General features: G+C 39.6%; 2 protein-coding genes across 3 annotated transcripts in view; one reads left to right on the top strand and one right to left on the bottom strand.

The window, feature by feature from the left end:
* The window catches only part of TDRD1 (tudor domain containing 1), a 51,178-nt gene extending 38,455 nt beyond the window's left edge, over positions 1-12,723 (bottom strand). Inside the window, exons 1-3 of the mRNA XM_035724136.1 lie at positions 12,643-12,723; positions 8,109-8,302; positions 7,861-8,056 (exon numbers count right to left, since the gene is read on the bottom strand). Coding sequence (XP_035580029.1) covers positions 7,861-8,056; positions 8,109-8,302; positions 12,643-12,723 — 471 coding nt within the window. The remainder of the gene's footprint in view (positions 1-7,860; positions 8,057-8,108; positions 8,303-12,642) is intronic.
* The window catches only part of CCDC186 (coiled-coil domain containing 186), a 48,404-nt gene continuing 37,421 nt past the window's right edge, over positions 12,706-23,688 (top strand). The window contains exons 1-3 of one of the 2 annotated variants that reach the window (XM_027596298.2): positions 12,706-12,915; positions 19,509-19,646; positions 22,385-23,077. In XM_027596298.2, the coding sequence (XP_027452099.1) occupies positions 22,419-23,077 (659 nt within the window). In that variant the 5' untranslated portion in view covers positions 12,706-12,915; positions 19,509-19,646; positions 22,385-22,418. The remainder of the gene's footprint in view (positions 12,916-19,508; positions 19,647-22,384; positions 23,078-23,688) is intronic. The other variant, XM_027596299.2, reaches the window with a different exon arrangement.

Below are 23,688 nucleotides of genomic sequence, written 5' to 3'. Positions count from 1 at the left end.
CACTGGTCAACAGACAGAAAACAAGTGATATTTTAGTACCACGATAAATTTGATCTAGTAAGGACCAATACAATCAAGAGCATTCATTTTTCCAACACTGGGCATAATGGACTAGAAAAGCCACCTCAACTAACTCCAAAAACACTAAAGCCATGCAAAAACACATTCACCACAGTATACAAATCTCCATCTCAAATTTTGCTTCCCAGAGAATCAGCCTACAACAACCACATGAGCAGGTAAAGGGTTTTGTTTTTGTTCTTAAAAGTGGTAAAATATCACAAAGGAACTAGCAAACATGACTATATGAAACAAAAGATCACAAAAATAGCAAAGAAGCCAGAAAATAAAGATTAACACAAAGATGGAAAATTCTATATCAAAATTTTAAAAATGTGGGATAAACAGTAAAAACATTCAGATACTGTAGCAGACAATGTAACTGACCCAAAGGCCATCTTCTACCTCTGATTTGCCAGCTTGAGTTAGAGACAATACTGGCCATCACTATTCTTCTGAGAATTTCTCAGAAAGCTCTCTGTCCTTTCCCGATGAACAGGAAGAGATTTGGCTGCAGGATCCTTCACCCCTTTCTTCGTGTAACGTAATCAGGAAGCAATAAGCAAAAAGGAAGAGAGCACACCCTAAGGATGGTAGAGCGGAAAAAGGAAAGCATCTGATATCTCTGGCGGTATCCTTGAGTCGGAACACCAGCCCTGATCTTCCTATGCATAGACTCACTGTGGCATCAAATAAACCCAGGAGTTTTCTGTTATTTGCTGCCCAATTGACACAGATACCAATAAAATGTGAGCAAAAGGCATGAACAGAATGCATAAAAGATGAAGATCAGTTGATAAACATAAGGGGGAAAACCTTCAGCTTCATTTGTAATAAAAAAAATAAAATTAAATAATTATGTATTATTTTCTGCCCAGTGTGGGTGTGATTAAAAAGGACACTATTGGGCCTCTGGGTGGCAAAGTCGGTTAAGCAACAAACTTGATTTCAGCTCTGGTCATGATCTCAGGTTTGTGAGACTGAGCCCTGCACTGGGGTCTGTCCTCAGTGCAGAGTGCCTGAGATTCTCTCTCTCTCCCCCTCCCTCCACCCACTCACAGGAACAGGCGCTTACGCGAACGCGCGCTCTCTCTCTCTCTCATAAAAATAGATAAGGGGAACCTGGGTGGCTCAGCCGGTTAAACATCTACCTTCAGCTCAGGTCATGATCCCAGGGTCCTGAGATCCAGCCCCAGGTCTGGCTCCCTGCTGAGGGAGCCTGCTTCTCCCTCTTCCTCTGCCCCTCCCCCCTGCTCATGCTCTCTCTCAAATAAAATCTTAAAAAAAAATAAAGATAAAATCTTTGGAAAATAAAATAAAATGGACACTCATTGCATGGAATATAAATTAGTATGTTCTTATGGGGAGACAATTTGGATATACATATACACACCTGCATGTATGTCTATAAATATATATTTTTTAAAGATTTTATTTTTCAACAGAGAGCGAGAGAGGGAACACAAGCAGGGGGAGTGGGAGAGGGAGAAGCAGGCTTCCTACTGAGCAGGGAGCCCGATGCGGGGCTTGATCCCAGGACCCAGGGATCATGACCTGAGCTGAAGGCAGATGCTTAACGACTGAGCCACCCAGGCGCCCCTATAAATATATATATGCTTAAGGTATATGTATGTATTCTTTTTCTTTTCAATATATATTTATTTTAGGGCGCCTGGGTGGCTCAGTTGGTTAAGCGACCGCCTTCGGCTCAGGTCATGATCCTGGAGTCCCGGGATGGAGTCCCGCATCCGGATCCCTGCTCAGCAGGGAGTCTGCTTCTCCCTCTGACCCTCTCCCCTCTCATGCTATCTCATTCTCTCTCTCAAATAAATAAAATCTTTAAAATATATATATATTTATTTTAGAGAGAGAGAATCTCAAGTAGATTCCATGCTGAGCAGGGAGTTTGACAAAGGGCTTGATCTCATGACCTGAGCTGCAACCAATAGTTGGACACTTAACCAACTGTGCCACCCAGGCACTCCAGGTATACATGTATTCTTAAAAGTGTTCTAGCCATGCACCCAGTAACCCTATACCTAGAAATCATCCCATTAAAATAATCCTGAACATTGGGGTGCCTGAGTGGCTCCGTCAGTTAAGCGTCCAACTCTTGACTGCGGCTCAGGTCAATGATCTCAGTGTTGTGAGATCAAGCCATGTGTCAGCTCCATGCTGGGCACGAAGCCTGCTTAAGATTCTCTGCCTGTCCCTCTGTCCCTCCACCCACTCCTTCTCTCCCCTCTCAAATAATAATCCTGAACATCAAAAAAGCCTATTTAAAATAGTGAAAAAAATTGGACAAAAAAGTTAACTGTGATACCTCTACTAGACAGAATATTAACACTACCATTTAGAATCCTAGTTTTCAAAAACATCGTAAAACATAGTAAGAATAGCAAATGAAAATCAGAAACACTGTATAATAACTGCAAAAAAAATAACCCTTCCATGTAAGCAAGATCAATGAAATACATTAAATTTTAAAAGTGTTATGGGGAAGTAGGTTGACAAAAGCAATTTTTACACTCTTTTTCGTTTTCAAATTATGTTGTTTTTTTAAAGATTTTATTTATTTGACAGAGAGCACGCACGCGAGAGTGTACAAGCAGGGGGAGAGGGAGAAGGAGAGGGAGAAGCAGGCTCCCGCTGAGCAGGGAGCAGATGCGGGGCTCAATCCCAGGACCCTGAGATCATGACATGAGCAGAAGGCAGACGCTTAACCAACCCAGGTGCCCCTCAAATTATGTTTAAAAATGAGTTACTTTAATAGAAAAAAGCATTTTAAAGATTAAAATATTAATATTGCATTTAAATTAGGCCTACTTTTCCTCAAGTGTGGTTAATTCTAAATCAAGTAAAGGATCAATATTTAAACCACAAAACTAGGATATAGTCCTCTTCTCAAGACACCAGTGGGACCCCCAATACATAACAGCTAACTCCTGAAATAGCCTTTCCTTTGTCCTTATTTGGTAGGGCTGACAGTCAATCCACAATCAGCTCCTTTCTATCCTGTAGCACGGTTAGCTATAGACAGTTATGTCTGTGTTCTGGATTATTTTAAGTACCTTGAGTGCAGAAACCAGGTTTTATTAGAAACATTAACAAAAAAAATACCCTGATTTCTCATAGCACCTACCATGATGTTTTGTACAATGAGGCATTCAAAAGATTTCTATGACGATATACTTAAAATGCACTATTGCACTGTTTTCAGGACAATTGACAGTGAAAATGAAATTCACTGTCTGAAATTACATCACGTTATGAGGTTTTCTGAAATTTAATAGCAAAACTTCAAGTCTTACATCCACTCTTCCAAGTCCAAAAATTAGTAAATAAATTTGACTTCAGAAAAAACAGTCTTAGAAGTTTAAGCAGCAAATAAAAAGGATTTAAGCTTAAAAGGAGCTCCACCTAGAGTGGAATATGTAGGTTAGAAAGACACCTCACTTACCTCACCCTATTCAGGAATTTTCATTACAACGCCCAGGGCAAATAGACGTGTAGACCTGTTCTATAACTAGAAGCTTCTAACTTCTTTAATTTTGGACAGCCAGGGCTCCTGGGTGGCTCAGTTGGTTGGGCGACTGCCTTCGGCTCGGATCATGATCCTGGAGTCCCAGGATTGAGTCCCACAACGGGCTCCCTGCTCGGCGGGGAGTTTGCTTCTCCCTCTGACCCTCTTCCCTCTCGTGCTCTCTCTCATTCTAATAAATAAAATCTTTAAAAAAAATAATTTTGGACAGCCAACTGTATTGCATTCTTCTTTATAAAATGGTTCACTGCCCAACTGACTGACTCCTGTTGCTGTTTCCATAACCTTTCAATTACCTGAGATGTCTACCATAGCCACTTTCCTCCAGGTCCTTCACCAGCTGATGTAACACCTTCCACGGTCCTCACAAGTCTGGACTTTTCTCTAGTTCATCAGAAACCCTCACATAGACATCCTTCTCCTAACTGAGCACAGGACTAAAGATGAGAGCCAACAGCCGGTCAGCAGAATCATCATACTACCCCTTAGTTTGAAAACTACTTAAAATTACACACTAGCTTTTGGAGTAGCAACCAGGACTACTGTGAGTACACATAAAACTTGCAGCTACCTAACATCTTTTGGAATTTAACTTTTTAAAAAAATGTGTCTATCATATAAAGATTGCTTTTCTTTTGACTTACAGTCCTATGAATTCTAACATGTATTTCAACGTTAAAAAACACCTGTAAGAAAACTGCAATTATCCCTACTCAGCTGCATCCTGTGTCAACCACTGGGCATATCTGAATCTGGAGTGGGCAGACACTATTCCGTAATGCTGTGCTTCCCAACCTTGGGCGGCTGACTTCTGGAATACAGGTACGGGTGTGTTACCAACACCACTGCAAGGGTCATGATACCTCATGGGCTAATCTTACCCAGTTCTAAAACAAGCAGTTTCCCCTATATACAATCTACTATGATTTTACATGCTACTGGTGATGAATAAAAATGTATTTATAGGAGCGCCTGGGTGGCTCAGTCATTGGGCGTCTGCCGTTGGCTCGGGTCATGATCCCAGGGTTCTGAGATCAAGCCCCGCATCGGGGTTCCCTGCTTGGTGGGGAGCCTGCTTCTCCCTCTCCCACTCCCCGTATAGTTCTACAGGAAAACAGAAGGCCTTGGCTTTGTATTGTTCTTTTGTTCTGTGCTTCCTGATCTGACACCAATAAAATGTGAAGCTCCCAAAGGGGCAAACCCTTTCTTGCACTCTCTTGGATTCCTGTTGCCCCTCCACCATCTGGCCAAGAGCATCCCACAATACACCTGCAACCAGTGACTGTAAGCCCTCTCCTTCCTTCTCAGAAGAATAGAAGCTAGAGTAAAATTAATTCTTATCACAGAGTTAATTCCTTTAATACCAAAAGTACTTGCAGCAGATACATAGCTATAATTTTCTTTTTCTTCTCTAATGTTTGCTTTTGTTTTCCTGGTAACCACACGCATTCAGAAAGAATGGCTACTCAAAGGAAACAATTCAGTTTTCTGGGGTTGTTGTTTATTTTTAATTTTATTTAAATTCAATTAACATATAGTGTATTATTAGTTTCAGAGATAGAATTTAGTGATTCATCAGTTGTATATAACACCCAGTGCTCATTATATCACGTGCCCTCCTTAATGCCCATCACCCAGTTACCCTATCCCTCTAACCTCCTCCCCTCCAGGAACCCTCAGTTTGTTTCCTATGGTTAAGAGTCTCTTATGGTTTGTCTCCCTCTCTGATTTTGTATTCTTTTTCCCTCCCTTCCCCTATGTTCCTGTTTTGTTTCTTACATTCCACACGAGGGAAATCATGTAATTGTCTTTCTCTGCTTGACTTATTTCGCTTAGCATAATACCCTCTAGTTCCATCCACATCATTGCAAATGGCAAGATTTTTTTGATGGCTGAGTAACAGTCCATTGCATACATATACATTTTCTTTATCCATTCATCTGTCGATGGACATCCGGACTCTTTCCATAGTTTGGCTATTGTGGACATTGCTGCAAACCAAAGAGGTAAAGGACCTGTACTCTGAAAACTATAGAATATTCATGAAAGAAACTGAGGAAGACACAAAGAAATGGAAAAATGTTCCATGCTCATGGATTGGAAAAACAAATATTGTTAAAATGTCTATGCTACCCAGAGCAATCTATACATTCATTGCAATCCCTATCAAAATACCATCAACATTTTTCACAGAACTGGAACAAATACTCCTAAAATTTGTATGGAACCAGAAAAGACCCGAAAGAACCAAAGGAATGTTGAAAAAGAAAACCGAAGCTGGAGGCATCAGAATCCCAGACTTCAAGCTCTACCAAAAGCTTTAATCATCGGGGCACCTGGGTGGCTCAGTTGGTTAAGCGACTGCCTTCGGCTCAGGTCATGATCCCAGGGTCCTGGGATCGAGCCCCACATCGGGCTCCCTGCTCCGCCAGAAGCCTGCTTCTCTCTCTCCCACTCCCCCTGCTTGTGTTCCCTCTCACGCTGTCTCTCTCTCTCTCTCTCTGTCAATTAAATAAATAAATAAAATATTAAAAAAAAAAAAAAAAAAAAAAAGCTTTAATCATCAAAACAGTATGGTACCGGCACAAAAACAGACACATCAATCAATGGAACAGAACAGAAAACCCAGAAATGGACCTCAGCTATATGGTCGACTAATCTTTAACAAAGGAGGAAAGAATATCCGATGGAAAAAAGACAGTGTCTTCAAATGGTGTTGGGAAAATTGGACAGCCACATGCAGAATGAAACTGGACCATTTTCTTACACCACACACAAAAATAAACTCAAAATGGATTAAAGACCTAAATGTGAGACAGGAATCTATCAAAATCCTAGAGGAGAACACAGGCAGCAACCTCTTCGACCTCAGCCGCAGCAACTTCTTCCTAGAAACATCGCCAAAGGCAAGGGAAGGGCAAAAATGAACTACTGGGACTTCTTCAAGATAAAAAGCTTTTGCACAGCAAAGGAAACAGTTGACAAAACCAAAAGACAACGACAGAATGGGAAAAGATATTTGCAAGTGCTTTATCAGCTGAAGGGCTAGAATCCAAAAATCTATAGAACTTATCAAACTCAACACCCAAGGAAACATTCAGTTTTAAAGCTATGGAACTCAATGGTTCAGCAGAACATGAGCTTTAAAGTGGGTCAGACCCAAATCTGAGCAGAGTCTCATCTTCCTCATTTAGCTATGCTATCTCAGGCAAAATCACTTCATCTTTCTTGGATTCAGTTTCTGTAAAATGTGGCCTATCTTAGTAACTTCCTCATAACTCTTAACTGTGATGATTAAATTCCAGAATGTATGTAAACTACTTAGCACAGTGACCGGTGCTTACTAAGTTCTTTGGAGGCAGCTATTAAACTTTACTTTTATACCGCAAAGAATGTCTTCCTTTCATGTGTAAGCACTTTGCATACTGAAATAATCTGAGAATTAAAGCATTATTTCCTTTATTCCTCCAGGTAAGTAAGGCAGACAGGAGCAGGTGAAGTAACTTGCCAACCCCCCCAGGGCGAGGGCCCTTACACAGCAGAGCTGAAAATCCAGGTCCAATTCCTAGGCCATGCCACTTCCCATTCAATACCCTGAGGGCTCAACAAGGGACCTAGAAGCATCTTCTCATTCTCTAGAGGCCAACAGGGCCAACGTATTTATAGCAGGGACCCAAGTGCCAAGAAATGCAATTGGCACATAGCAAACACGCTACAAACACATGCAACGTGAACCAGTGCTGGTTTACCCGTACCTAGCCAAAGCCGTGGTGCATCCACCTTTCCTACAGAAGGTAGGAAGTAGGGGGGAAGTCTCTTCTGTGTTAGTGTTGTTCGCACTGAAGCTTTGAGTTAAACAAAAGCACTGACTGAATCCACAAACTAGATTCTTTCAGAGACCAAAGAGCTCCTCTATCGGGATGCCAGCGGACTTCACATTTTGGAGAGTCGTGCCTGGAGGTACCATTTTCCATACCTACTACAGGGCTCCTTTTCCCCAGGGGCTCAATTCTCACGTCTCTTGCCCCTCCCCCACCACAACCTTCAACCCTAGACCTGCCCTTCCCCAGCCAAGGCGCCAAGGGCTCCTCCAACCCTTCCATCCCCTCTCCACTTCCAGGCCCCTGGTGCCCGCTCAACGCCCGACCTCAACGCCCGACCTCAACGTCCAGCGCCCAACGTCCGGTCCCCAACGACCGAAACCCCGCAGCCCTCACAGAGTCCCTTTCGCTCCCTGCCACGCGCCTGGGAACCCTGACCTGGTAGGAGCCAAAAGGGCCGCTGACCCCGACCCGTCTCTGAAGGCTGGCCGTGGTGGCGTCCGCCCGTGCCCGGCAGCCTCGCCTCCCAAACTCGCTCTCCGCGTTCACCTCACCTCCAAGGGCTAGCCCTGCGCCAGCGTGGCGCCTGCGCAGTTCGCTCCCACGTGCGCCCTGCGACGCCCACGCACACCGTCTGCGCGCGGGGGAAGCCGCGCTGTGCCTCGGGGCGGGGGGCGGCGCTGTACCCCAGGGTTCCAGGCTCGCAAAGTTTCTCCGCTGGGACAATATAGTTACTCCAGCTGCTTCTAGAAATGTGGCCCTGCGAACTCGGACGGAGTTCGAGCTCAAAGACGCAGACCGGGTCTCGGTAATGGTCACTTAGGTCGCATTTACCACTTAAAGTCTCACAGGGTTTTTCAAAATAATCCGCTACCTCTGCCTGAAAAGTAAACACAGGTGATCACTTTTTCGCTGACTAAGCACACCTGGTTATATGTTGGTGCCTCTCAAATATTTGTGAACCTTTTTTTGGAGGGGCCTGGGGACCTTTCAGACAAATTCGGGAGAAAAATTGTACCCCCCACCATGTATTTATAAACTAGTTTCAACATTGTCAATTCACTGTCAGTCTTGTCTGCATCTGTCCCCCCACACACTTCTCCCATTGTTTGGAAGCAAATTCTGACTTGAATCTTTTTTTCTTTGTAATAGGTTTTTTTTTTTTTAGAACAGTTTTAGATTAAAAACTGGGAATTGAGAAGATACTACAGTTTCCCAGATTAACCATACCCAGTTTCCTCTATTATTCATATTACATTAGTAGGATACATTAACTACAATTAAGGAACCAATATTGATATATTATTACTGAAAGTGCAGAGTTTATTTAGATTTCCGCAGTTTTTACCTATTGTCCTTTCTCTGAGCCAGAATTCCATTCAGGATACTACATTATTACATTTAGTTGTCATGTCTTCTTAGGCTTTTCTTGGCTGTGGCAGTTTTTCAGACTTTCCCTGTTTTGGTGATCTTGATAGATTCCAGGAGTACTAGTCAGGCATTTTATAAGATGCCCCACTGTTGGAGTTTGTTTTTCTCATGATAAGACTGGAGTTAAGGGTTTTGGGAAGGAAGGCTATAGAGGTAAAGTGCCATTTATATAGCACCATATCAAGTGTACATCCTGTGAAAATGACTCATGACAGTTGACATTTTCCACCTGTAGGGAGCAGGACGGTGTCACTCGTGTCAAGTAGTGATATAATCAGAAAAGAAGCCAAGGATATTGCAGCTAAGACCAAATATCACCAAAACCAGTATAGACTGGGAGTACTAAGGACTATAAACCATAAGGCCTAGAAGAACTAGGAGCTGATAATCACTAGAGCCAAAAGAGGCCTGCAAAGGCACAAGACTGATTAAACTCTTGTAAAAAGAGGATTTCTACAGCAAACTGCCAGACTCTCTAGACACTGACCCTTCCTCATCTGACCACATTAAAAGGCAACTGCTGTGGACTGTGCCTGATTGATCTCTGAACATAAGAGAGATCCTCCACTTTTGAACATATCAGTAAGTGCCTAGAGCTGGCCTAGACCTGACCAAGTCCTCATCATAACTGTGCTCAGACTGACTTGGTTTGAGTCATTAAATTCTTTTTTTAAAAATTTTATTTATTTATTTGACAGACACACAGCGAGAGAGGGAACACAAGCAGGGGGAGTGGGAGAGGGAGAAGCAGGCTTCCCGCTGAGCAGGGAGCCCAATGTGGGGCTCGATCCCAGGACCCTGGGATCATGACCTGAGCCAAAGGCAGACACTTAACGACTGAGCCACCCAGGTGTCACTGATTCATTAAGTTCTTACCCTTATTGTATCTTGTTTGTTGCATAACTTTGTATTGTACTTTGTGTGATGTGTATGAAGCCAAATTAAATGCATAGTGAAATGTCATTGAGTTTAGGATCCTGAACCTGCTTTCAATTGTATTAACCTTACTTTATGATTGAATAAAGCTGACATTGCAGAAAGACACAACTTGTGTACACACCTTTATAACATGCTCAAGACACTACCACCTGACTAGTGTTCTTCAGGTTTCTAAAGTGACTCTTGTTTTCCCTCCCTTTGCATATTATACACTTTGGAAGAAAGTTATTATACACAGTCTACACCTAAGAAAGAGAAGTTATGCTCCCCCTCCTTAAGGGCCAGATACCGAAATTATTTCAAATTTGTTTACATAGGAGATTTGTCTCTTCTCCATTTATTAATATATTTGATCATATATACTGTATATGTATTATTATGAACTCATGTTTATTTTATACTTTGGGTTATAATCCAACACTACCTCACTTCCTTGCTCAAATTTTTCCAGTTTTGGTCATTGGGAGCTCTCAATGTGGGGTTGTTTTTGTTTTTATTTATTTGGGGGATTTTTTTTATTACTTACTTTTGGGGATATTATATCTTGTTATCTATACATATTTATCTTTAAAAGATAATAACTTTTAAAAGCAGCACCAAAACTTAACAATTAACAATTTAACATTTTCTTAACAACTTCTTAATATCATAAAATTAGTGTTTAAAATATCCAGAGAGTCTCAAATGATTTTTAATAATTGGTATGTTCAAATCAGGCTCCAAACAAGATCCTATATTTGTATTTAGTGATGTATTTTAAAAAGATATTTCCTTTTAATCCTTTTCTTATAATTTTAAATTGAAGTAATGGCAGTTTTTCTTAAGTTCAGTTGTGAGCATATCCCCTCTGGCAAGTATACTTCACAGGTGGTATTGTGTGCCTCTATAGCATCACATTAGAAGACAATATCTAGTTGTTTCTCTTTGGAGGATACTAAAATTGATCTAGCAGTTTCAAGTTATGTCAGCCCCATCTACCCATTATAAAGTTTTCCACTGGCTTTTTGTCTAAGGATTCTAGATTCACCGATGATTGTTACCTAGATCCATTATTTCATTAGGGTTTGCGAACTGCTGATACTGTTTTTTGCATTTATTATCTGGAATTCTATAAAGAACTTTCCCACATTGACTATTTGAGATTCAGTTTGTTAACAGGAAAGTTAGGATGCTTGATTCTTTTACCAGTTTTCAGACTGTGATGATTCTTTGGCATCTTCCAAAGGTGACTGGTGATGTTTTAAAAAAATCAACACACATTAATTTTTGACACACTAGAAGAGTCTCAAATGCTGTTGTTATTATTTTTAATGTTAAATTGTCCTTTGACCAGTGGGCACACTTTTGAATTGTCTCCTGAGTCTTTGACACAACTCCTATTATTTTTCTTCTTTGCTTTCTGATACACATATCTTAGACTTTCTTGCACTTTTCCTGCTCCAGACTTAGAATCAGTCCCTGATTCCCAAGGGGAGTCCAAATTACTTTTTGTTGGAAATTATATTTAGAAATGATGGAGGATAGGGGTGTGTATTGTGCTGATTGTTATTCCAGGCCTTTTCAGTGGTCACTTTTAAGAAAAAAAAAATACCATGAGTTCATACTGATATTTCTAAATTCAAATTTAGGATTGCAGAATTTTTACTTAATTTCTTTGATTTTGTATTTGTATTTCCTTTCTCTAATAATGAAAATCGTGGTATCCAGAAACATAATTAAATGCTTTAAACTAATATATACTTCAGAAATAACACTGTGAAGGTTATTACTAACAACATAAGCTGTGAAAAAGGCTTACATTTTTTCCCCCTTGGAAAAATAGATCTCACTAGGAATGTTTGGTCGATTGACTGTTTTTAACAATTTATTACTTCACTGTCAAAAACACTTTAACTGCAAAGTGTGTTTCACTGCAGTATTTTCATTTAAGGAAAGAGGTGCCATTTCCTGTTGAAAAGGAAAGAGGAACAAAGTGACACAATGTTGAATTTTTTTAGTGTCAAAGAAGTTGACACTAGCAGTTGTGTTAGTGTCAAAGAAGCTTAACAGAACAGGAACAAGCTTTGCTTTACAAACTCTCACGTTGACACCTTGACAGAATTAACTACTTTCACTCATGAGTTGTGAGTAGGAAGTCCTAAACCAAAGAACATCACTGGACAGCGTAGATTTCAATTCGCAGATTGAAACTGTTCCCCTTACTTATCTGGACCCGATTAGGCAACTGTATTCAACACACTTTTTCCTCCAATACACTTTTTGTTGCTAATTATTGAGTAGCTCCTGCATGTCAATCCCCACACTGCGAACCGGGAGAGAGGACACTTAGCGCGCTCAAGGCGCTCACAGCCTGGTGCCAGGGACGAACGCACGAACAGTTTATTATTATTATTTTTTAAAAGAACAGTTTATTATTAAACAATGGCAGTGTGTGCCAGGTTGAAGATACGAACGCGGTGTTATGGAAACCCCCGGAATCTCTCCCAGGGATGAATTGTCAGACGGACAGGTAGGCTCCTCCTGCTAATTCCGCCTACGTCAGGTAGGTTTGCGCATCAGAGTTGGGAAGTCACAATTTCGAATTGTTTTATTGCTTTATACCCCTGACTAATATGAGAAGAGTCAGGGAGTGAGGTGGGTTTATACCCAATGAGAGCGTCCTACAGAAAGAAAGAACAGGCTTAGGGTGGGAGTGGCTTGAGAGACCGGACAGGACTAGCAGGATTGCTGGCTAGCCGAGTCAGTCGGGGCGTGGGTGCCCAGAGGCGCTGTGGAGGCAAGAGGCGGTGCGGCCCCGGCCCCGCCCACTGCAGACCGGTTACCCTGGCCCCGAGGTGCGTCGCGTCACACCGCCCGCGCCTCGCTGATTGGCTCCTTCAGGGAGCCCCACCCCCTCAGCTGTAGTGGGGCTGGCTTCAGCGTCGCCGCCATCTTTGTTGATGTGTCAGCTCCGCGGGGGTTTGGGGACGCCGTGGTGGAGGGAGCGCGGTGTCGGGCTTGTCCGTGGTCGCTGTTTCCCCCCCCGCCTCCTGGTCTGCCGGACCCCGCTATGGAGAAATTAGGCCCTGAGCAGGAGCTTCAGCGGCCTCGTTAGGGGTGCGGCCTGAAGCTCGGAGAAGTGGGGTGAGTGCTTGACGGGAGCCGGGAGCCGACCGCAGTGGCGGTGGCGGCGCGGAGGGACTACCCACCTCCCCCGCGGTTCTGCAGGTCCCGGGTCGGCTCTCCGCCTGGCGTCTCTCGCGGGCAGTGGAGGCCGGCGTGCGCTGGGGGACGGAGTTAGGAATCCCTCCCCTCCCTGCCTTGTTCCCTAGGTCCCGGGCTGACTGGAGAGTAGGCGGCCAAGGAATCAGCGGGCATCGGGGGCCGCGCCTCCGGAGCGGTGCTTGGAGAGCAGCTTAGTTTGGGCCGATTGCCTGATCTCCCACCGCGAACGGTAGCTAAGCCCCACCTGCTCGGCTATTTTTCACTCAGTTGCCTATTTCTCTTTCCGTTTTCAAGTTGACTGTGTGTGTGTGTTTTATGTTTACTGTTGTGGCGACTTTTTGCCGTCTTACAAACTCTTCCGTTACTGTGATTTTAAGTAACTTAAAGATGGTTCTTTGGGATTTTGGTTTTGAGAGATACTGTTATTGGTTTTTTGTTGCCTTTCTTCCAAGGACGTCAGGCATTTGATAAACCTTGGCTGGTAAGGATATTTCAAATTTGGTCAAACTTGTAACATGGGAAAGCCTCTTACGTGTCCCCCAGCAGCAAGCCGGGGGATAGCGCAGGTGTAATTAATGCTTAGCTGTTAGCAATTTAACAACTGTAGCTAATATTCACATCTTGGTTTTGTTTAAAGAGGCCTGGATTTAGAGTCGGAGCATCTGGATTAGAATCTGCGTCTTTAACTTGATAGTTTTGTTACCTGTGGGGATTAGTATAGTAAAAATAATGGTGTATGCAGTGCCAGGCATTTGGCAGTTTTCTTCGTGTGTGTGTTTGTGATGTTCCTTGATGCCTAGCGTTTTTACTTCTTCCTAAATGATAGGCTGGAAGTTTTTGTAAGAAAAGTGTGCAGTAAATCAGTGGAACAGTATTTCAAAAGGTGTACTGGTAGTCACTAAAAAAAAAAAAAGATTTAATGTGTAGGTAGGCAGATTGTGGGTGTAGCCTTCCTAACTACAAACTACACCTTCATATTTGCGTAATCTTGTAGGAAAGATTAAGGTTCAAGAGACATTGACAGTGAAACTGAACTATCTCCTTTTGAGTGAAGTCTTTTCTCTGTACAGCTACTTTTCAACTTTTATTCATCATTGCAAAAATAGAAAAGTGATGATTGGCCTCTTTTCATTTTATTTAAAATTCAGTAAAGGTATTGAGTAGTTCACAAATCTTACAAAGAATTAAAACTCCTTTTTGCATTGTAGTAGGCAAACATATACTCAAGAATCTACCTGGAAATGCCTGGCTTGTGTTTGTGTTTTTCCCTGGAAATGCATGGATTGTGTTTATGTTGATGTTATTATTTTTGAAATCTTGTCAAATTCAGAATACCAGCATATAAACCTAGAGGTTTCTTTAAACAGTGAAGGTTCCAGAGAGTGTCATTGGTATTTCAGAGTCTTACTGCTAACATGAAAGGAGTGGTATAGCACAGTAACTACTCTGTGACCTTTTAGTTCCTTCACTCGTAAATGCAAGAGTTGTCCCTTAGTACTATTCAATGATAGCATAGCTGATGGCAATTTCTTAGTATATTCAGTTTAAAAATGTCTATTTACATCTACATGCTGACATCAGCAAGTGGGGTAAAACAGTACAGAATACTCTTTTTTTTTTCAGAATACTCTTAAGAGATTAATAGGTCGAAGCAGCCTCTTTTAGAAATTTAGAAAAATCATCTTTCTCTTTGAAGAATGATTAGTAATCTGTATTAGTTTTCCAAATTCATGTAACAATTTCATGTGAAAGAATCCTTTACCTCAAGGTCTGCTTTTTTTCTTTCAATAAAATTTAGGTTTTTCTTTTATCCCTTATTTCTGGCTTTAAATAATAAAGCCGAGGGGCACCTGGTGGCTAAGTCAGCTGTCTGATTTATGCTGGGACATGATCTCAGGGTCCTGAGAGTAAAGCAGCCTGGAGCTCGCTACTCAGCCAGGACTCTGCTTCTCCCTCTTTATCTACCCCTCCCCCAGCTTGTGCTCATGCTCTCTCTCTCTCTCTCAAATAAATAAAATCTTTAAAAAAATAAAGCTGATTCTTGAATTTCTCATGAACATTCACTGGGCTTAGGGTATTGTAAATGTTATATTTAGTGTTTCAGGGCAACAGTAGGAGGATAGATCATTTAAATTTACAAATAACCCTCTAATCTTACATTTTTTCAGACTTCTTGAACTTTTTTAGCTACTGAAATTTTAAAAATCTATTTGGACTAAGTAAGTAAAAGGAAAAATATTGACATGAAGGGACAATAGACACAAAGTCAAAATTAAACCCACCAAAGAAAGTATTGATTATTGGATTGTGAGTATATTTGTCCATTAAGACACATGAACTGATAGTCTGCTGTAGGGATGATTATGTAGTAAGTACTAATGAATAATGTTTTTGGTAAACTATATCATACCATATTAACTGAACGCAGGCCAAAGGTAAGGTTTCAAAATTTGAACATTAACCAGAACCCCTTAATAGAAGGCAGACTTACAACTTACCTTTAATTTTTTTTATTAGTCTTCCTTTTTGCAAAGGAAACTATAGGTCAGTCTTTTTTTTTTTCTTTTAATTTTCAGATTTGGGAAAATATTAGACAATACTTTTTGTATTTCCTGAGACTCGTTAAAGTTCATATAGTGAGTGCTCTACAGATAGCTTCAGAGTAAGATTTCTGTTTTAAGAACTTTTTCCTTTAAAACTTAATAGAGTTATAAAATTGCATTGTCTAAGAGTAAACTGATAATATGACAGATAACTTGATAATGTGGTAGATGGTATGGCCACTTACCTCTTTTTCCTGGAATCCTGATGGACCATAATTTCTTTTTCTCCTGTTATCCTGTCACAGGATTTGGTACTATTTGTGGGGGGGGGGGTGGACTCCTGCTGCGTCTGTTGCCCTGAGTCTTTTTTTTTTTTTTTTTTTTACGATTGATTGTTTAATTATTAGGAGAGAGAGCACGAGGGAGCAAGCAAGCACAGGAATGTGAGGGGCAAAGCGAGAGGGGGAGAGAATCTCAAGCCCACTCCAGCACTGAGCATGGAGCCCTATGCAGGGCTTGATCTCAGGACTCTGAGATTACAACCTGAGCTGAGACCACGAGCCACTCAACCGACAGCACCACCCAGGCACCCCTTGAGTCTGTCTTTCTAACATCTTTTTTTGGAATGTGGTGCACATAACTGTAAAAATTACTCTGCCTTGAATCTTAGGTGCAAAGCTAAACAAACCCCCACAGGGATAATTGACCTTGGCTTCATACTCTTTTAACTGGTAGAATAATGGCAACTTTTAAAATCTAGTGGTATGTTTCACAAAAAGGAAACTCATTAAGGTTAAATTTTACCTACAAACTTAATTAGAATGTGAGTACCATACAAAATATTTCTCCCTTTTGATAGAACTTAGAGTTCTTTGAAATTGCTAGTTTAGTCTTTTTTTTTAGTTTTTAATCTGATTTGCATAAATTCACCTGTTAACTTCAGTGTCTGATATTTTCATCATGTGAAACAGTTTTCATGTTTCCTCTTTTTTTTTTTTTAAGATTTTATTTATTTATTTGACAGAGACACAGCGAGAGAGGGAACACAAGCAGGGGGAGTGGGAGAGGGATCCCAATGCGGGGCTCGATACCAGGACCCTGGGATCATGACCTGAGCGGAAGGCAGATGCTTAATGACTGAGCCACCCAGGCGTCCCAGTTTTCATGTTTCTTACACAGGTTCCTTTCTATTAGTTTGTTTAAAAACTTTATTCAGGAATATGTTTGTATTTTAAAGGTAACCTCCATCAAAAATCACTTGGGATCGTGATCAGATTATGTTGGACTATGGATGCATTTTTGATGCAATTTATTGCTTCTGATTTTAATTGCCATATCAGAACCTTGTTAGAACTGGTCAGATAAATTATTCTTTTGTTCATGCTGCTTTTAAAGTTTATTTGGGGAATATGTGAAAAACCTTTTAATGTACTTGGCCTACAAAGGACAGTAAACCATTATAGTGAAGAACAGGAGTGCTCTCACAGACTCAACTTTCGTATCTTAGTGGACATGATTTTAAGAAATATACAGGTGGTGTTTGAGATTCATATGGTATAGTTTGTAACTTAAAAATTTGTTGTAAATAATATTTATGCTGAACTGAGCCAGATTTTTGTTGGCTTTAAAACACTTATGTGTATCTTACATAGTTTCTGAGGGAACACTGACAGATGTTCATATTAAAATGCTGTAAACACACAGAGTAAAAGATTTAAGATGGAGCTTTTTTTTTTTTAACATAGAGCTTTTATATATATTGGTCCACTATACCTGAATGTAAACTCCCTAACGGATGCATGTTTTCTTCACTGCCATGTTCCCAACGCATAGACCAGTGCCTGCACATAATATGCGCAGTACATGTTTGGTGTATGAATTAATAGTTCGGAAATGTATTTGTAACTTGGTACTTTTCTATGAGGCTTGTTTGTTTGATAAACTGTTGCCAAATATCTGTGGATTGGATTCATTTGTATTTGCAGTTTATTGAGTAAGCCTGTTTTTTTTATTGTTTATACTGCTAATTACTAAGAAAAAAGTAATTGTACTAAAAACTGTTAAAGACAGTGTTTTTATTTGTAAGGCTCTTAATATGGAAATAATTTGGTAGAAATGTGAGTTCTTGCATTAAGAAATAAAACAGAGGATAATGGTTGGCTTTAAGGCAAATAAATGTTTCTTGACCAGTTGCCTACAGCTGATGAGCTCCAGTAAGAGCGAAACCAGTTCTCACTTCTCTGATACTGAAGTGTGAATTGGTCCTGTAGTACTGTGTCAGAAACAACTCTGAAAAAAAGTGCTTAAACTGAGAGGAATTTTGTGACTGTTAAGTGTTAAATATAGTATTTTCCCCTAATGAGTAAGAGTTGCTAAAAAGTCAAATAACCTGTTATTTTTTTTAACCTCAAAAAAGGAATAGATGTTGTAATCTATATCTTTATATGTGAACATGGATTTGATTTGTATGAGCACTTATTTAAAACAGTCTTGTAAACAAATGCCTAGTTTTATATCCTCTCCCTTTAAACTACTCTTAGGCTATTGGATCCTCAGTAATTTTGATGACAACTACTCCTGTCCCCCAAAGAAAAACTTGGACACAACCACATTGGCCCACATCTGTATGGCCAACTGGAGGCCCACAAGAGGACTCAGCTGACTGTTTTTTCCCCCCTCTTATTACCTGGTTAATTATGGATATAATCAAACTCATTGTGGTGCCCCTCCCCCCACCAATCTTTTACAGTTACTTAATCTTTGGTGATTGCTTTGTTGTATATATACACATAGATTTCCCTTAACCCATCTCCTTTTCCTTTTGTGTCCAACTAGTATTCATTTGAGCATCAGAAAACTCAGTTTGCAAGCTAAGTGGTTACCAGATGAAAATTTATGTGAAGACTTTTTCAAAGGTCAGGGGCATATTACTGATCAACAGTATAGAAAGTACTTGTCTTTTGAAGTTAAACTTAGTTTAATTTACAGAAGGATAATATATAAAAGTCTAAACTGAGGTAATCATAAACACGGGCTTATTGTTTTGTTTTTGTTTTTTTAACCTAGACGAGTATTCAGCAGAATGAGACAAACTTTTATTCTGCACATTACAAGTCTCAGATCATTGTATAAACCCAGTGGACCCCACCTTCATTGAGAACTGAACAGCATTTAACATTTGTGAGAATGAATGCAAATGTAGTAGAGAATATATTTGTTGATTTATTATCATTATTGCTGGAGATTTAAGAGGTTTGATTCAGTTCAGAGTGATGTTCCTCCTTGCCAGTAGAGAGATCATTTAAAAGACTGTTCAGAAGTGTCACAGGGGAGGCTGTGACTGTGTGCTTAATGAGTACAAATGCAGTATGTTTTCATTTACATGAGAGTATTTTTGTACTTACAATGAGAAAATTTGGAGGAAGATGAGGCGTTAAAATTGGACCTTTAAGTATAATTAGGCTCTGGATAGACTGAAGAGAAGGATGTTCTAGGTGGGAGCAAAGCCATGGAAATGTTAATGTGCAGATTGGAGGAATCTTGAGTAGACTGGTCAGGGACTAGTAGATTATAGCGAAGTCCTAGGATTTTAGGAATGTGTTGAGAGAGAAGACTGGAAAAGTAGTATGATTGGTTTACTGAGGAATTGCAACTCTGAAGTGTAAACATAAAATGGTTTTAGTTTTTCCTTATTGGGTCTCCCATCATACTGTGTAAAACGCCACTTCCCTCTGAAATATAGTCCCCTATTGTACTAATTTGATGTCATTTTTCTGCCACTTTTGATTACTAGAGAAAATTTATTCAAGAAATTAAGATAGGTTTCAATCATTTAAAAAAAAAACAAAAAACATTAATCACAAACTCCTTGTTCTACCTGAAGAAAGGTTGAAAGTGTTAGTTCACAGCTGCTTGGATTAAAGAAGAGGTAATTTGGCTCTAAAATATGTCCCTTCTTTTTTTCTCTAGCCAGCCCTTTTGGAGTTGGGGGAAGAAGACCAGCCAGTGGAAGCAGAATTCTTATTACAGGAATCTCTAAAGAGGGAAGAGATAGCCCTGGCCTCAGTCTGATTCGTCTGGTTGCATTTGTTGGAGGTCTCTGTGGAGGTAGTGTGTGGATTTTTTAGGGGCAGTGTTGTAGCTCCCTGGTCCCTTTTGCCATCGAGGGCCAGCCCACTTCATGGGGGATCTCCTGTTCCCTCTTGGCAGAGCCATTGTAGTACACACTTCAACCCCTTCTCTGGATGGGGTGACACTTGACCTGGTGCTGTCTCAAGTCACTTGCCCATTTCATGGAGTAAGATTGAGAAACCAGCATTTTAAATGTTCCATGTATGAAGTGATTACACCTGGATTGGGTTACAGGTAGGGGACAGTGGCAGTAGAAAGGAGGGTATGATTGGAGACATGAAATTGGTAAAAGAATATGAGGGCAAAGGAAGGAAGGAGTCATGACTAAGAAAAATGATACCATTGGAGCGTCTGGGTGGCTCAGTCGGTTAAGCATCTGCCTTCGGCTCAGGTCATGATCCCAGGGTCCTGGGATCAGCCCCACGTCGGGCTCTCTGCTCAGTGGGGAGCCTGCTTCTCCCTCTCCCTCTACCACTCTGCCCCACTTGTGCTCGCTCGCTCTCTCAAGTAAATAAAATCTATAAAAAAAAAATACCATTGACAGACAAAAGGATTTACTGGGAGTGCTCAGTTATAGGAGCTATAATTTGCTTCGGGATTTATGCCATTTTGAGTTTGAGGTTATTGTGGAACATCCATTCAAAATGTCTATATTCAGGTGAAGATTTTCATGTGGACATAGAGCGAAGGCAAACAGGTAATTTGTTATCTGTAACTCAAGAACATAAGACTGAAAGTAACTAATGTGGATATCAGTTAGGAGTTGTTGGTTCAAATTATCAAAGTGGTTGAATTCTAGGAGGGAAAATAAAGTTGAAGACTGAATGGAAAATATGAAAGCTGGATAAAAGGATAATTCTTTACATTTGGTGGTTTTCTCTTGACAAAGCATGGCACACATTCCTAGTGATAGTTTCTTCTTACTTGCTTTATGCTAGAGAGTCATAATCCCTTTATATATTCTCATTTAAATAGATTCTTTGTTATCTATTTTGGCCCGTTGCTATTAACATTGGTTATGATGTTTAAAACCATTTTTAGATTTCTTAATAAGATTTCAAATTCAGTGACACATTCACAAGTTATATCTTAAAGTGACTTACTTTAGGGAGAACTATATAGTCTAATACCCCTATCTGAGAATTACTTTACTTTGTCCTTGATTTTGGGATACAGCATGCTTATGAGGCCTTTTATTAACTTATTGCATTAATTTGTATTGTCTAAATCAAGCCTTTAATACCAGTAGGGGCTTTGTCTTGTATATAACATAACATATCCAACAAGATAATGATAATTTCTATTTGGTTGTTTGGAAATATACAGATTAGTAATTTGTAGTATTAAGGTCAATGTCTATACTAGTTGATGGCCCAAAGGGAGAGAAAGCAGAGGAGGAAGTCTGTATACTTCCTTTCTTAGAATTGTTCTTCCCCATTTTCTGCATTCCTAGAATAATGTTCCTCAAATACTAGTTTTATCCTATCACTTCTGTACTTTAATTCAATACCCGAGAATCTACTGTGTGCTAGAAACTATAGTATAATAAAGTATACATGTCTATCATGATTTATTGTCATAAAATTCACTTCTGCATATCATTCTGAGGATTCTACCTGACAGTCTTCTCTTACCTTTTTTCACCGCCGCCCCCCCAAACCAGGACTTTTATCACAGACTGATGAAAACATGTATCTTTCTATTCAAAAATTTTATATTTGTTTTATTTTCCATAAGTACACCTTCCATCTGAAATTATTTCTTTTCTAGTTTTTCAAAGCTCTCATCTGCCCCCTTTTTTATCCAACCTTATATGACACTGATAACTCATCAACCCTATATGTGCTTTGTTGATATGTGATGAAAGAAGATAAGTTTTTTTCATCAAGACTGCTGGAATATATTTATCTGTCTTAGGATAATTTTTGAAGTTGACTAATTTTCAGAAATTAGCTGAAATAACCATCATAATAAACAGCATAAAAATGTATTTTAGTTGTTGAACTAATCAGTGTTTCCTTTATGACCTGGGCAGTGCATATGAGCTCCATTTGAGTTGCACTGAACATTGTTTATTCTTGATGAGAATGTTTGGAGATACCATGGTACTTCCTGGACTTTTTCCTGGATGGAAAACAAATTCGTGTCAGGGATCTTTAACACCCAGACTTCTTTTAGCTCAGCTTTAGGTGCCTGGGCTATAGATAGTTGTGTTTTGTTATTTAGTTTTCCTTCTTAGTAAATTTTTATCATCATTAATATGTATTTTATAATCTTTCTCTTCTAGTGTTTCCACTGCTATCTTATTTCCCCATATTTTCTTATAGATTCTTGAAATGGTCTTTTGCCACTCATGGACTGAAGAATTCTAAACAATTGAACTCTAACAATTTAAACTGTAGATATTTCATACCCAACATCTTATGGGGGTGACTGAGGAATGCCAAACTGCAGCTGAAGTGAAGTTGTGTGAATGAATTAAAGGAGGAAAGAGTAAGACTTTGTAGGACCCTACTGATAGTGGCACACTTGGATTGTCTGTCCTATTTGGTTTCTGTTACCCCCCCGCCCCAAGAAAGTCTTTTAAAAGAGTTACTAGTGGCAAAATTTGTGGCCTCAGTTATTCCACATCATGGAGTTTGTGCAAATACATATGAGGTCTTGGTTTAAAAAACTTTATTTTTTTTAAATTTTGATGTTTTGACTTTTTTTAGATGTAAAACGAAGATCAGGAACAGATTTGAAGAAATGCAGAGTGAAGTGGTGTCAATCAGCATGTCACAGACAGAGCACATAGCCTCCATTTCCTCTGATAAAAATATTGGGAAAACATTTGAATTAAAGGAAGACTTCTGCAACTCATTTTCTGTTGATGAAAGCAGCAGCTTAGAAAATGAGTCTAAACTGTCGTCATTAAACTTTGATAAGAGGTCATGTCAGCCTAATGAACATAATCAAATTGAAGCACAGGAAAATTGTATTCAGGATCATGGTGGAGGTGAGGATTCTTGTGCTAAAACAGACATATGCCCAGAAAATTCTGAACAAGTAGGTAATTTTCCTGGTGGAGATTTTACAAAGCAAATTTCAAAAACAAATGAAACGGAACAGACAGTAACACAAATATTGGCGGAATTAAGGTCATCTACATTTACAGAAGCAGCAAATCAAAAGACTTATTCAGAAAGTCCCTACGATACAGACTGCACCAAAAAACTTATTTCAAAAATAAAGAACGTTTCAGCGTCAGAGAATTTGTTGGAAGAAATAGAATCTGAGCTCTTATCTACAGAGTTTGTGGAAGAACACCGTGTACCAAATGGAATGAATAAGGGAGAACATGCATTAGTTATGTTTGAAAAGTGTGTGCAAGAGAAGTATTTACAGCAAGAGCACACCATAAAGAAGTAAGTTTTTAATTTTGGGGGGTTTTCTTCCCCTCCCGGGATTAAAGATTGAATTCTTTAAAGGAAATTATCATCTTGTCCATTCTTAATTCCACAATAGACATGCCTGTTGTAGTTGATCAACAAATATGTATTTACTGAGTAATTGAGCAAATGTCAAGTTTGTTTAGTTATTTAATATATGCCTAAAAGAAATACTAATGTGAGTTCATTAAACATCTGGAAATATTTATAAAGACAACTCAAGTTTTTCAGTTTTGAAAGAATGTAGAGCATAATATTGTTAAAACTATGAGAAATTCAAAAGAAAATGAGAAGTCTTACAATTTAAAAAGATTTTCTTAAAATTCCCATTGTAAGTTCATTGGTTTTAAAAATTAAAATTTAGAGAAGAGTTGGTTATCAGTAATTAACATATTTTTAGACTTCCCTTGGATTTTTGAAGTTAGTTTCTATTTTAATAGTTTAATTTTATTTTATCCTTTTCTAATAGTATTATATCATCCTGTATTTTTATTCCAGATTTTTATATCTAAGTGTTGCAAATGTTTAGGTTGTCTTTTTTTTTTCTTTTAAGATTTTATTTATTATTAGAGCTTGAGCAGGGAGGA

This window comes from Zalophus californianus, chromosome 15, assembly GCF_009762305.2.
Source record: "Zalophus californianus isolate mZalCal1 chromosome 15, mZalCal1.pri.v2, whole genome shotgun sequence".
Classification (NCBI taxonomy): domain Eukaryota; kingdom Metazoa; phylum Chordata; class Mammalia; order Carnivora; family Otariidae; genus Zalophus; species Zalophus californianus.
This window is presented reverse-complemented; position numbering and strand designations above follow the sequence as displayed.